This window comes from Adiantum capillus-veneris, chromosome 7 (assembly GCF_014529385.1).
Source record: "Adiantum capillus-veneris isolate H3 chromosome 7, ASM1452938v2, whole genome shotgun sequence".
NCBI classification, from domain to species: domain Eukaryota; kingdom Viridiplantae; phylum Streptophyta; class Polypodiopsida; order Polypodiales; family Pteridaceae; genus Adiantum; species Adiantum capillus-veneris.
In genome coordinates, this window is record NC_140937.1 from 132247535 (window position 1) to 132263193 (window position 15659).

Consider the following 15659-nt stretch of genomic DNA (forward strand, 5'->3'; position numbering starts at 1 on the left):
CATAAATTGAGCACTATGTGTCTATTTGGTGACATCTACTTGGGACACTTGTGCTTAGCTGCCTTGTCCGTAAAGGATCTGCAATGCACTGCACCTTCAAAGTCAAGTATCTTGGGCTTCTTAGATCTGTTTGATGAGTCGTCTAGACATGCTCCTTCAGTGCTTCAAGCTCTACATTTCTAAGCCCAAAGATTTCACCTTGAACCTCCTTCATCTGCTCCCCAAATTAGCCCCTTTTCGAGCCTTTCTTGACCTATAAACCGCATCAACCATACATATCTGCTGCCACCTGTCTGCCCAGGATCTTTATAGCTACTCTAACTCTTTTCCATGCTTTTGCTAGCCTACACATACCTATCCATGCCATCTTCTATGATCGACCGACTTTGGCTGCACCATCATTGCCCACCCCCTAGTTGAGCATTTATGCTCAACCAAGAAAGAGCTTAATTCACCTTCTCACTGCAAAACCTAGCACACACTATGAGAAAACCAAAACCATATATACATAGTCTTATTGTGCCTACTGCCAAACCTTCAAGTGGGTTGTCCCACCCCCTGCATCACATAGCTTCCACCTGGATCAAACACCTACCATTGGTGTCTTCCACCCATCTGTAAGTGTTCACCATAGTGTTGTACCCCAGCACATAGACCATCATGTATATAAGTTGGCTTCAACTCTCCATGCATCCCTCATCAAACAAGTATCCACTCCATACCCCAACACATGTCTGACCCTCCATCCCAACCAAATAAAGTGGAGGCCTCAACCATAGATCCCTTCATCTATTGAACCAACCACCACATAGTTGTATCTACCACCATACTCATCAACCATCGCTCACATGCCTTCAATGGAAGCGAAGCCAATGCCTGGGATTCTCCGTTATCCACCACTGGACATGTCTGCTGCATCAAAATCTCCATCGTCTTTGGCAACACAACCTCCTCTCTGACCACACACTCGATTCTAGCATCATCGAGTCCTTCCTCTTCTACTGGCCCTTCAAGGTCGTGGATCAGCACCACCTGCTTATCAGCTTCAACCACCTGCTCTTCAAGAATTTCTTCTACCGCTGCATCATGCTCTGCCAAGGAAGAGAGAAACTCGTTCCCTACTGCATCATCCTCGTCTTCCTCCATAGGCACGGCTGCTCTATTCCTCTTGGCAAAACTTTGCACATGTTGCACCACCATGGCACATTCGACAGCCACTTTCATCAGCATGGCCACTAGCATAGCACCACACACCAGTTTTACTTGCATACCATCATTTGTAGGCCTGGACCGCTCCACTTGGTCTTCATCATGCACATCGCTTGATCTGTTCCCTGCTGTTCTTGAACATTGGCTACTACCAGATCATCAAACACATAATAAGGCATCTTTACCTTTACCAACTCAGGTTCGTCAAACTCCATCTCCTCGCCATAGGATGTGGACTCATCCGCTCTATCCTCCTCACTTGTCTCCCAGCAACTCGAGCTTATACCTTCATTGTCACTGGCATAATATACCGACTTTGTATCTGCATGTACATCTGCTTGTTTCTCCACAAAAGCTTGACCATCTTCATGGCTTTGCACACTTTCTCCATCTGCTTGTGAATATTCATTATTTGCAACCTGATTGCATTCTGCTACCTTTTCTTGCAAACTTTCCACAAGAACAGGCTTTACCTCTTTAAGCTGCACTAGAACCTCAATATCTGCTACCGCTTTTTCATCTTGGTTCACTTCAACAGGGTGCTTCTCCTCGTTGACAAGCTCGTCCACCCTCGGCACATGCACATCACAAATAGGAAACCTCCAAGGAACATAACCAACCATAGGCCTTACCTCAATAGGCCCTACACTTCGAACAATTGGAGCCGCCTTTGGTCAGACCAAAGAACACTCCGCTATCGCTGCAACAACAGGCACATAATCTGCTAGCTTCAACATGCCCAACTCCAGCTTTTGCTTTTTACCTTTCTGCTCTTCATCTTGGCCAGATAGACCATGTATTCATAAGAATCATCACCTTCTTCCACCTTTTCTCTAGTTCTTGGATGCAAGCATTCTAACAACTTTGACAGCTTCAAATATTCGTTTCTTTTTACCCCAGTAGCAACCTCTAAGAACTTCCAACAGGCTTCAAACTGCTCAAGAAAAATGGAAAAATCCTTACTCACATCCTCGCATACTTCCTTCAGCTTGGCACCAGCTTCCTCTGCAGTAATCACCTCTCGAAACCGCTCCAGAAACTGACTTTGCAACCTCTACCATGATTCTCGATCACTGCTCTTTAAACCATCGAACCAAATCTTGGCCCATCCATGCATCAATAGTGGCACCGTCTGTAGCTTTTCCGCATCCGTTAACATATGCATCGACAGCAACCATAACTCGAAATCTGCTAACCAACCCTCGAGATCTTCAACGCCCGTAAATATGGGGCCAAAACTTGGCTCCACCATTTCTGTCAGCTTCAAAATATGCCACCGAACACTTCAACCATCAGCCAACCGCTTTGTCGGCTACCAAACATCGCTTTCAACCTCAAATCGGAGCATCAGACCGCTCCTCAATGCGGGCACCAGAAGATGGAGAGGAGGAAAGGGAAACACACCAGCACAGAGCACAAAGCCTCACTATAGCCCAGGGGATACAAAGCGTCCCAATACACTATAGTTCACCTTCAAAACTCGACACTACCTGCAAGCAAACCACCGCCTGCACACGACCATACGCACACATGCTTTGCAATGCACCAAACAAACCCAGTCATTCCGCTCTGCTCAAATCAAAACCTTCCACACGTACACATCCTCTCTCTATCTCTCTTTGCACGACAAACCTCGGGGGGGCACAAACGCCAACACTCGCCCGGAAACACACGCACACAAGCAGAGAAGAGAAGGGGGAAGTGGGAATGACGCTAGAAGCAGCAATCATGGATTTCCTTGCATACACACACCACCGTTTACAATCAGCTCCCTGCTGACACAACCCTCGGCAAAAAACAATGGCTCAAAAGCCACATTGGCAAAAGTCTTAAAAATTCACGTTTACATCCTTTTATAGGGGTGGCTAAGAGACCCAAAAAAAAGAAAAAATGAGAGCTTCTCCAGCTTGTACACTTCCCCTTGAGACCTTTTTAGAATTTTCGTTGCATTGCTAGCATTTGGCATAAAGATCTGCATTGTGCACCTTTCCTTTCTCCGCCCAGCTCGGTCGCCCACTTCATCACTCTGTACAGCCACTATACACCGCAGCGCCCACCACTGGGCCGCTTGTCAATGATCAAAATAGCCAGCATTTCTGCCTATCATCGCCTATAAGCACGTGTGCAGAGCCTTGTTGCACCACCTGACGGATACGCCATAGTCAATGGAGGCTCCAAGCTCTCATTTACACACCTAAGAGAGCTCATGGCCATAGGTCTTAAACACTAGGTGCCCGGTGAGTGTACCCGCATGTGGGTAATGTAGCCTGCCACGTGGTGGCCTCTTGAAAGCCTTTCCCAAGCTTCTTGAAAAAATTCAAAACACTTTTATAATACCTCATTGGGTGCCCTCCAATTTCCAAGCTTTGCCATTTGTGGCTCCAATGTCGGATTGCCAAGCCGCAAGGCCCGGCCAAAAAACTTCATTATGTTGACTTGAAAGCCCCCAGATCTTGCTGCACTTCAAGATTCTTTGAGACCCCGAATCGAGGTCACAAAAACATGAACTTTCATCTGTAGCCAACCTCGAGCAACTTCACACCAACTTTCAATTGCTACAACTTTCCGCCCCGGGCTCCGTTTGATGACCAGTCAATTCCTCTCAGCTCCATACACCGCATTGCACCTTCTCGAACCCTGTTGAACCCCAAAAAATTCCATATGGCATGAATCCCCAAGCGGTCAGGTGGGCACCAACCCTGTCCCTGACAAAACTTCAAATGGCCATATCCAGCAATCCATAGCTCTGATCTGCAATCTGAAAGATGGGCATGCTCCATAAATCTAGCACTAGCATTCATACATTGACATCCACTTGGGCCACCTATCCCCAGCTACCCTGTCTGGAAAGGATCTGCAATGCACCGCACCTTCAAACTCCTGTATCTTGGGTTTCATAGCTCTGTTTGATGAGCCGTCTAGAGCTGCTCCTTCAGCACTTCAAGCTCTACATTTCTAGGCCCAAAGATTTCACCTTGAAGCTCCTTCATCTAATCCCCAAATTAGCCCCTTTTGGAGCCTTTCTTGGCCTATAACCCGCATCACCCATACATATTCACTGCCACCTGTCTGCCAAGGATCTTTATAGATGCTCTAGCCCTTTGCCATGCTTCTGCTAGCTTGTACAAACATGTCCATGCCATCTTCTATGGTCGACCAACTTTGGCTGCACCAACGTCATCAGCTGCTTTATTTCAATCCTTAATGTCAATAGGGGCCCCATCGAACGGGGTCCCCATAAGTTGATAGGACTTCTTCTTCTGCTACTTGTTCTTCTTAGGGTTTAGGCCCCTCAGTCAGCATCTGCAAGTTGGCTCCGTTCTTCAAGGCTTTGACACGTCAGCAGTTTGTGACAAATCCCCTTCTAGAAAGAGATAAATCGTCTGCGATTACAGCAACATATCTGCTAAACAACTCAAGTTAGCTCAAAAATTTCTGAGGGACATTCCGAGGGACAATCAGTTTGGTCTTTTTGTTAAGGAGTTAGCTTCTCCTTTTGGCTCTTTTGATCAAGGAGTTGGCTTCTCCTTTCGTCCAAATCGGAACTCTTGATATTTCGGCGTAGTAAAATTAGCCATCACACCCATCCCACATTGATCTTCCACAGGTGCCTTGATGCACTAAAATTACATACCCAAGCAATCTCATCCAGTTAGGAATATTCAGTGGTTGGCACATCACAATGCAACACAAATGCTCACATATACATGTTACAAGACATAGAAACATAAAGACGCCGATGAACACACCTACCACGCATAACCTAACAAGGTCCGGGCTGAAGGAGATATAGAAGCCTTTTATAACCAAACACCCCCCAGACCGCAGCCTGCATGATTTGGAGGTGCTGAGAGTAACCACTACTCAGAGTTCTTAGTACTCCTCCAGCATAACCATCCAGGTCCGGGCCGGGAGTCACAACAACAATTATTTTACAAGCATACAACCAAACGCTCCCGAGGCATCGGCTTGCGTCGTTCAAAGGTTTTCTAGCATACAAAGGAATGCTCCTCAGACATCGGTCTGCGTCGTTCCAAGGTTTTCAAACATACAACGACACGCTCCCCAGGCATCGGCCTACATCGTTTCGAGGTTTAAACAATACCAAAACAATATTTCTCACTTCTCCACCAAGGAGTAAAATCACCAATCAATGAAACCAATATTAAAACCAGAGTCAAACATTTCAAATGGGAACCAAAACAGGTCCCAAAATATACCATCCATTTCAAACAAATTCCAACAGGATCACCAAACAAATTCTCAAACAGATTTTCAAACTTAAAAATCAATCTTGACATCACTCGAGCTTGAAAAGTTGACTGACTTTCATCCTAAACCTGCACCAAAAATTAGTGTTAGGTTCATTCCATAAGGTCGTAGCTTAGCATAGCATGGTCCATCAGCTCTTGGACAAATAGTGTTTTCTTTGGCGGTGATGGTAGTCCCAAGATAGCAATCGCACTGAACCTCCAAGGTCATTTGCTCGTGAAGAGACATCTACTGAGAGATGTCGATAAATTTTAAGTTATAATTCGCTAGGGTTTCCATGGAAAGCATTTCAGGATACCCACTCTGCCAGAAGTTGCACTCCGAAGGAAGATGTCAGAAACCATATAACTTCGAGCAAAAATTTTCTTGAAAGCTTGTGAAGTCCTTGGAGTGTGCAGCTTGGTAGCTATAGAAATCAACATCTGCATGGTAATGCTTCTGAGAAAAACAATGAGTCGAAACAAATCTTGGATAGTTCTCTTGCAAGTGATCTTTTTGGCTTATGCCCTTTAAGACATGAGCGGTGAAGACGGGAGTGCGTCCGATGCGCGATGTATGAAGGGTGGGAGTGGCTAATAGGTCCGGGGTCGGGACCAAAGATATTTCAAATAAAATTCAAGTAGACTTTTGGAAGTGCCGGTTTGCTCTCTCTGCTCTTTGGTGGGACCGGTATGCTTTCAAAAAAGCACACTCCTTATGCTTTGATACCACTGTCTCACAAGAGGGGCACCACGTGCCAATAGAAAAGAACAGACTGAACAAACTTTTAGCACTTCAATAACAATTGGAAGTGAGAGAGAGAGAGAGAGAGAGAGAGAGAGAGAGAGAGAGGCGACACGTGACACGGTGGCGAAATTCCACCTCAGAGAATATTGGTCCTAAACCTTGGCGTCCCTTTCGGTATTTCTTTATATTGCATCATCAAAGTATAAGCCGGTACGCCATCCTCTGCACCTTCTCCAAGAAGCATCCCCGAGAATGAGCCCTTAGCATATATCTAAAGGCCCTTGGCCTATGAAAAGTAGTTTACATGAAAAGCCTTCAAACTCAAAAGCTTCTGGTCCAAAAGCAATGCCAAAAAGTTAGCAGCGTAATCACAAAATTCCGTACAAGTGCTATGTTAGCAATGTCAACGGAAAATCCAAAAACCACTACGTCATCAGTTGCGACGCATGTGTGCGGGTTCTGCTTTATTTTAATGCTTTATGTCGCTTGGGCTCCCATCGGAATGGGTCTCTATAAGTTGGTAGGACTTCTTCTTCTGTTACTTATTCTTCTTAGGGTTTAGGCCCCTCGGCTGGCATCTGCAAGTTGGCTCCATTCTTCAGGGCTTTGACACGTCAGTAGTTTGTGACACAAGTTCTTGCTCATTGTAAGAGGGTATAGTGGTGAGAGATATCACACAACCCTAAGACAATGTGTGTGTGTGATGGCGATGTTTAACATTCACTAAGCATTGGGTTAGTTTTGTGCAAGCTCTACGATAGCGTCATAACGAATCATCTCCATTTGTAAGTCACAAACGAGATACTATGCAAGTTTCATTCTCCTCTCTCTTCCCTTTGCTCTAGCTCTCTCTTGCTCCATTTGGTGTATGTCTTGGTGTGAGATTGTTTGTGTGTGTTTTGTTACATCTCTTTTCGTTGTGATAAAATCTCTTTTGCGTCCTAGTTCGCATCCCACGACTAGGTGGTGCCCCTTCACTTGTTTGGTTGTGGTTTTGTTGTTTTTTTTTCCTTGCTTGTGGTTGCCTTAACCCCAATTGAACACCACGGGAGCCTTGAGGGGTGTTTAGAGGTCACCTCTTTTGTTACATGTCTCAAACCCCCTTAATGTGTAGGTTTAGAGGGGGTGAATGTCGTGCCGTTTTGCGAGCACGAGGTGAAAGACTGGTATTTGAATGCATTCTGAGTTTTTGGCTATCTTATTATTATGCTAGAATGTCAGAGGAGGTGTGCAAGCCCAAATCTAGGAATTTGATGCATGCGAAGAAAGAGTTGTATGGGAAAATCTTCTTAAAACATGCAAGACAGGTTGGATAACTGGAAGCCATGTAGTCAGTGGTAGAAAGAAAAGTGAGGGAGAGTATAGTTATAATGCATGAGGGAGACCAAAATATGCTATTCTGTAATTTTTTTACAAAAGTCATTTATTGTAAAAACAGCCCAATATAGATAAGGAAAATATCCTTTTGAACATTTTCACGTTACACACATAAGCCGATTCCGCACTAATTGAGAGATATTCAAATTTCATACTCTGCTTTTTTGTTGAGGGCAATAAGAAGAAACAAGAGAAGAAGAAGGGAGAAGGGAAAGCAAAGGAGGATTTATGCTTCTTCGACGTCCTCTATCTCAACGAAGAGAAACAAAGAGAAACAGAGAGGAAGGGGGAGAAGGATTTCTCAAGGATTCTCGCTCTCTCTATGAAGGAGAAGAGGGGGGGGGGAAAGGAGAAGGCTTTTTACACGGGTTCTCGCTCTCTCAACAAAGAGGAAGAGGGGAAGAAGAAGAAGATTCCTCGAGGTTTTTGTTTTTGGGTTATTCAATCAAGGCTTACATAGAAAGCAGCCTGTATGATCGAGATATATACTCTGCATTATCAAAATCATTAATTGAAATTGTTTATGGATTGCGAGCTTATACAGTTTCGTGTTTCTCATATATCTACTACGGTTATCATTACTGTGTAGATCAATCCTCTTTTTATTGCTCTTAAATCGTTCTAAAGTTTCTTATTATCTACATGAAATCACACTAGATTATATAAATCCACATTGTTTCCTCTATGTTTCTACTCCTCTCTCAACTCTCTCACAACCAAAAGCCCGGAGTTTTCCCGCTCACCCTCAGAAATCTGCGCACTCCGATAGCGATCCTATGTATGTATCTTCTATCACACTTCTACTCGGACAGTTAAATTTCAAGCACTAGTGTCTGCATGGCACTAGCAAATGCCCTCAATGTTGAAGATCTTAGAATTTCGAAGGACATTTGCTTGAAGAATATCACCAAGCCACTTTTGGAGGTGTTTCAAAATTGAAATTCTCTTCTTCGTTGAGATCATTGTACACATCCTCTTCTTCATCTTCATCTTCTCTCTCTCTCTCTCTCTCTCTCTCTCTCTCTCACATGTTGCCTCGATGCTCTCAACGAAGAAGAGAATTTCAATTTTGAAACGCCCGTAGAAGTGTGACAAGAGATACATACACTTGACCGCGATGAATAGCATGGCCACACAAACACACGCACGCATATATATGTGTGTGGGTGTGTATATATGTTTATATCTATATATATATATATATATATATATATAGAGAGAGAGAGAGAGAGAGAGAGTTTCGTGTTGACACGATGATCTCAACAAAGAAGAGAATCACGATTTTTGAAACGTCCGTAGAAGTGTGATATGAGGTACATGCAGAGGACCGTGATGAATGCCATGGCCATACATACACACACAGACATATATGTGTGTGTGTGTGTGTGTGTGTGTGTGTGGAGACACGGAGAGAGAACTGGTAGTAAGGAACATTTTGTAAGACTGGAAGGCTCGAGTGTTAGCAAGTAAGGGAACAGCGTGAGCCTCATCTCACATGCAATGAAGCATAATACAGATGATCTGCTAACACCTCGTAAAGCAAATGGAGGGCAAGCTGCCCATGACATGTTGAAGGTTGCCCTTTCTAGCTTGTAAAGGGTCGAAAGTGTCTGCTAAAATATACTACAACGCATGGGCGCGGGCTCAAGCATGCAAGCAGGGATTGTGTGTGTGTGTGTGTGTGAGAGAGAGAGAGAGAGAGAGCCATGGTCAGAGAGGGACGTTTATCCAGAGAAAGCTAGTACTAGAGCTGCTGCTTCTGTAAAGCGACGCGTGCATCATGTTGGCATGCAAGACCCGAGGCAGGCGTGCAAAATGCAGCTTCTGCGAGAGACAGCAAACAGAGTTTAGATTTAAGCGACGCCCATATTCATAAGGTTACGCAAAAAGAGAAATTGATATAAAACCTTACGCACACGCAGAGGCCATGATTAATTAATCCGCAAGCCAGGCTTGAATGTCTGCTAAAAGGCCTCCATCGCCAGCTTGCCTCTCTGCATGCATGCAATTTCTTACTGCCCAGCACAGCTGTACGTACTTCTTCTGCTGCTACTAGTCTTGCCCTCTTCACAATAGGAATCATTGAAACCGTCTTCCCTAGCTTTTATATGAGCCTCTTATACACCCACATCAAGCCTGTATCAGCTAGCCTCCCCATTAGTCACCATGGTTTCTAGCTCCCTCCTTTCCTCCCTCTTGTCTTACCTCCATCCGCACACTCACCCTCTCTCAAGCTCCCGTGTCTTCTCCGACACGCCATCTCCTTCTCTTGCATTGGAGGCACATCTTGCAGAGCAGCTTAAGAAACTGACTCATGGAAATGACTCTTCATCACATGATCTGATGAGCTTGGACTGGATGTGCAAGGCCTTGGAGGTAGTAATCGCCACCCATGAGTCTGTTCAGCAGGTTCTCATGCCTACACACACATCAAACCCCACCACTCCATCGCCACTGCATTGCACCAACAAAGTGACACAGCAACACATGGAAGACATTGTCAAAATGTTGGATGCTTGCTGCCTTATCAAAGAAGCCTTGTCAGAGACGAAGGCTTATGTGAAGGCATCCCATCATGCTCTCAAACGCATCCAACGCCTAAAGTTGGTGGGGCAAGGGGATATAAAGCAGGCTCTTTGCTTCGCAACACATATCATGCAAAAATCAGGTCTTCGACAAGTAGAGCAAAGACCCGGACAGGCCAACATGAGATCACCACAATCCACAAAGAAGCTACAAGCATGCAGCTCCATGCTGAGAAGGATGGGGGATAAGCTACCTGCCCCAGCCACATATGAGCCTCTCCAAAGTACCTTAGGCCTAGATACAGCTTTCATGGCATCCTCTTCTTTCTCTGATGCTTTGCCTGCCGCTCTTTATGGAGGGGAAATGACCACGCTCTTCTTTCTAAGGCTTGTTTCAACCTCATTCACCTCTTCAGGGAACCAGCGCAGGTCGACCTCGACCCTACAACTGTCTGGACAGCCGATCTGGGGACCCTCCTTCCTTGCACTCCAAGCTCGGGTGAATACAGAGCTTTCAAGCATGGCGCAAAGGAATAAAACACAGAAATGCAACATGACTCTCTTACCAGAGCTGCAGAAGCTGGACGCTTCCATGAAAGAAATACAGGAAACTCTGTTACAATGCAAGCAGGTCGGAGCACCTGCAGATCATGTAGAACACCTTGTCTCCTCTACATGCATTAGGGCTAAGCAGGTGGAGAGATCTCTATCGACGCTGGAGCGCCATGTCGATCACATCTTCTCCTCTCTCATCGACATAAGGATAGCTTTGCTTAACTCCTTATTTATAAAATTGTGCCCCTTTTCAACAAACAATTTTGTTAGCGAGGTGTACAGTATCACGACGTGTAAATTTAATAGAAATTATTCCCTGGTCTCCATGGTGGTGTCCTTGTGAAGGCGATGAAAATTTTTAAATACTACTATATATTGACATGTGTTTGAGAGAGTGAGAGACAGAAGAGAAGAAGAAGAAAACTTTTAACCTTGTAGGAACAATCTCCTCAAACCTCAAAACCTCAAAGAGTTGCAACTATTGCAAAGCTATACCATCACTTGATAAGACATTGTTGTAAACTAACGATTAACGAGGCACATAAGAACTAGAGTGCCCTGTTAGCCGCATTTGTATTGAATTGAAGTGAGTTCGAGGGTTAAGAGAAAAGAAAAAGCTGAGTGTGAGAGAGAGAGAGAGAGAGAGAGAGCACTCTTGTGCTTTGTTTTCCACAAATCCTATTACCTTGAGTTGACATAATCCTATTTTGACAATGCATCTTCATGTCCCAATGTCAATATGTCTAGATGTATTCTTAACTTTTAGATTGTATTAATTCTTTAATTCAATCTTGCCTTTTAGAAAAGAATTCAATCTTGCCTTTTAGATTGTATTAATTCTTTAATTCAATCTTGCTCTATTGTCCTACATTCTTGATGATGCTTATCTACTCCTATTGGCAATCTCATCGTGGATTCTCATTTGTGTCGAGGCATTGTGTAAGGCCACATACTTTCAAAGAGCTTAATGAACTAGGAGAAGTGTTTGGAGAGAGACGTTCCATTAAACCAACCCAGAACTTTGTCACAACATCGGAAGAGACTTTGTCGAAAGAGAAATCTTAACCTCACTCACTGATCGAAAATGTCTCTCATGGACAGGAGGTCAAACAATCTTCATCTCAGTGGTGATACACCATTCACATAAATCTTGTAGCATCATTTTTCCATACTCCTAAGAACCTTCTCATGTCATGTACTCTTGTTGCATCCTTTTCCATACTTGCACTGGCATAGATGCCAAATATCAATGTGTAAGCAATTGCACAACAGCCTTTATTGAGCACCCGATCGCAGCAACGTTCTTCTAATGTCACATTGTTATGTGTATACAAGAGGCAAGCAAGGATAATATCCAAAAAAATTGGTATACTTTCCATTAGGTCCTCTGCCTCCTTTAATAGTCCTGCTCTACCAAGGAAATCCACCATAGAATTATAGTGGTCTAAGATAGGTTCTAGAATATGGTCCTACGGTATGGACTTGAAATGTCAGCATGCCTCCTCAACCTCGCCTGTATGACTACAAGCGGTGAACAAACTGGTTGAAGTCACATCATTTGGCTTGAGCACTGAATCTAGCATGCTCTGAAAATAACCAAAAGCCAAGGAGAAGTTGCTCTATAGAGAACAACCAACAATTGTTGCACTCTACATAACAACATTTCTTACTGTAATAGCTTGTGAGAATCCTCTAGACTCTTACAACTTGTGTGCATATTTATAAGTGTGTTGCCTTCGAGGTGGAAGCGTAGGTGATTGCAATTAGAGACAGGCCTTTCCTTGGCATCTGGTAAAAATAGCACATGTTGACCTTATCCTGCAATCCACTCACTCCAAGAGATGACAGTCTAGAAAGGATGCCCATCAAAAAATTCTCGTGCTATCGTGACGGCACCACATTGGACATACATATAGATAAAAGCACCGCCAAGCATGGCATCTTGCTCTGTTAGCCCCTAGTAGCAATCTCATCGTAAATTAAGAAATCATACATGTAAAGCTCTTACGTAAGGCCACAAGCTTTCGCCGAGGTGGAAGCGTAGCTGATTGCAATTAGAGATAGGCCTTTCATTCGTATCTGGTAAAAACAACCCAGAGCTTTCTTGCCACAGCCAGGTTAGGTATATCATTTAATCAGTCTGGCCTAAAAAGCATAACATGCGTTTTGAGTATTGCTTGCTCTCTGGATTTTTCTAATTGAAAACTGAGAAAACAAATTGTGTTTGAAGATCTTGTATAAGGCCACAAGCTTTTGAGGTGGAAGCATAAGTGATTGCAATTAGAGACAGGCCTTCTTTTCACATCTAGTAAAAACAACCCAAAGCTTTCTTTCCACAACCAGAATCGATATATCCTCGAATCAATCTGGTCAGAAAAACAAAATCCGTTCCTTTTAACTCATCATCATGCTCTACTTGACTTATGTTCCTATTGCTTGGTGCCTAGATTTTGTGTTCGAAAAATGAGAAAATAAAAATAAGGCCACAAACCTTCGAGGTGGAAGCGTAGGTGAGTGCAATTAGTGAGAGAAATTTATTATCAAAGGGTGTTAGAATTTTTTAGAGAAAATGAAGCGCAGAGAGAGAGAGAGAGAGAGAGAGAGAGAGAGAGAGAGAGAGAGAGAGAGAGAGAGAGAGAGATTTTTCATCAAAGTGTACTAGATTTTTTTACCTGAGAGTTGTTTGGGATACCAATCATCGTGGTTTAAAGGTGCACCTCACAAAAATGGGATATTGATCTTAGTGCTATAGAGAGGAACCTCGCAAAAAAACACAAGGAGGGTTAGAGTCTTGTCAAGCTAAATGTTTGTGATCATACAAGATGTCAATGTTATTAATTGTTTGTTATTCCATTTTTATGTTTCAAAAGAAAGAAAACATGCAAGTCTCCTTGTATGGGGGAGTTTGCAGAGTCCTCCCCAATTTTTTTAATACAAGAGAACGTGCCATTCCCACGGAATTGTGCAATTCTTACTGCATTCATTAATTGCGCTCTCAGTGTCAAAATTCAAAAAATGATAATGCTTACTCACTGCACGATTGAATGTCTATCGTCGATGCACTTACTGACATATCTTACAAAATGCCATAAGCCTTCAAGGTGCAAGCATAGGTGAATGTATTTGGAGAAAGAGGTTTTGCAAAAACAGTCAAGAGATTTCTTGCGAGACAGTCATATTGGGAATATCTTGCAACCAACATGTTGTAGGTGATAAAATTCCAGAGAGAATGCCAATCAAGAACTTTTCATCTTTTCTCTCACCCATGTCAACGGCTTGCATAAGGCCACTGGCCTTCAAGGTGCAAGCATAGATCAATGCATTTGGAGAAAACCCTTCCGTTTGCATCTGATTCCAAAGCTAACCTGGCACAATGAAGTTAGGCATATCCAAATGCATTTGAGGTGTTGACATTTAGGAGGGAAATCCCATCAAGAGCTTTTTTTGCTTTCATGGGAGCACCACATCTGACATATAGGTAGATCAAAGCACCGTCAAGTACGATATTTTTTCACCGACAATCCCTTATCAACAATCTTAATGTGAGAGACCCTCACTTTGCATTTGTCTAAAGCATCCCAAGTCTATAAGAGCACTCTAAGAGACTTCGTTTGCCAAGCATCCCTCGGTTTGCATCTGGTAAAAGCAAACTAGATCTTTTTTGCCATATCCATGTTGCACATATCTTGTAGTCAACCGCCCCTTGACTAGCAATCAGATCATGAATTATGATACCCATGTGCCAAGCACAACGCCTTTTTCCAACAAACTCTGGTTGACAATATAATTGTGACTTTGTGTTCCCATATCAACATCTTGCGTAGAGCCACATGCCTTCAAGATGCATGCAAAGGTGATTGCATCTGCTGAAAATAGACTAGAGCTTTCTCCTGTAGGACAAATCCTACAGCCAATGCATTACAAGAGCCCACATTTTGTATAGGAAGTTGAAAATAGCCTAGAGCTTTCTAGAAATGCTCTTGTTGTGCATGTCCTGCAGCCAGTGCATTCCAAATCTTTTCATCCGTTGAAAACAGCCTAGAGATTTTTGGCCCTCCTCTTGTTACGCATATTTTGCAATCAGTGCATTCAAAGAGGTGACATTCTGGGCAAGAATCTCATCAAGCACTTTTTGTGCTTTCTCAAGCGCACCACATCTGGCATACATATCGACCAAGGAATTTCCAAGCACGACATCTTTTTTCATCAACAGCCCCTGACTAACAATATCAGCCTGAATTTTTGTATCCATATCAGCATCTTGCGTAGAGCCACATGCCTTCAAGATGCATGCGTACGTGATTGCATTTGTTGGAAAAAGATCTATGGCAAATCCTACAATCAATGCATTCCAAGAGTCCGCACTCCTGATTGAAGCAAAAAAAAACTTATAGCTTTCTGGACCTGCTCCTATTATTCATATCCCGCAACCAGTGCATTTCAATGCTTTGCATCCACTCAAAATAGCTTAGATCTTTTTGGTGTTGCTCTTCTTGTGCACATCTCGCAATCAATGCATTTTAGAAGATGACATTCTGGACAAGAAGCTCTTCAAGCACTTTTTGTGCTTTCTCAAGCACACCACATTTGGCATGCATCCCAACCAAGACAGTGCAAAGCACGACATCTTTTTTCAACAGCCTCTGACCAACAATACAATTGTGAATTTTTGTGCCCATATCAGCATCTTGCATTGAGCCACATGCCTTCAAGATGCATGCATAGGTGATTGCACCTAGAGAGAGGCCCTTGCTTCACATTTGCTGGAAACAAACTAGAGATTTTTGGTTGGCCCTGCTGCTACAACTGGAAGTGTAGAGCGCCCTACAAAATACTCAAAATAGCGCATAGCAAAACATAAACGAATAACTCTACATACTTGTCGACTCGCACAAATCCATAATTTAGCACAATACGAACAGAGAGAGACAGAGAGTGAGAGAGATTGAGAGAGCACGTGCAGGCGCACCTCCTAGAGCGGAGTGCTACGCCGGC

The 15659-nt window shown here is 43.5% G+C and overlaps 1 protein-coding gene across 1 annotated transcript; it reads left to right on the plus strand.

The window, feature by feature from the left end:
- Nucleotides 1-8850: 8850 nt before the first annotated feature.
- LOC147454639 (uncharacterized) lies at nt 8851-11373 on the plus strand. Its single transcript, XM_086517391.1, has one exon. It carries the CDS (start codon nt 9751-9753, stop codon nt 11005-11007), a length of 1257 nt encoding a protein of 418 aa, XP_086373517.1. The 5' UTR covers nt 8851-9750; the 3' UTR covers nt 11008-11373.
- The last annotated feature ends 4286 nt before the right edge of the window (nt 11374-15659 follow it).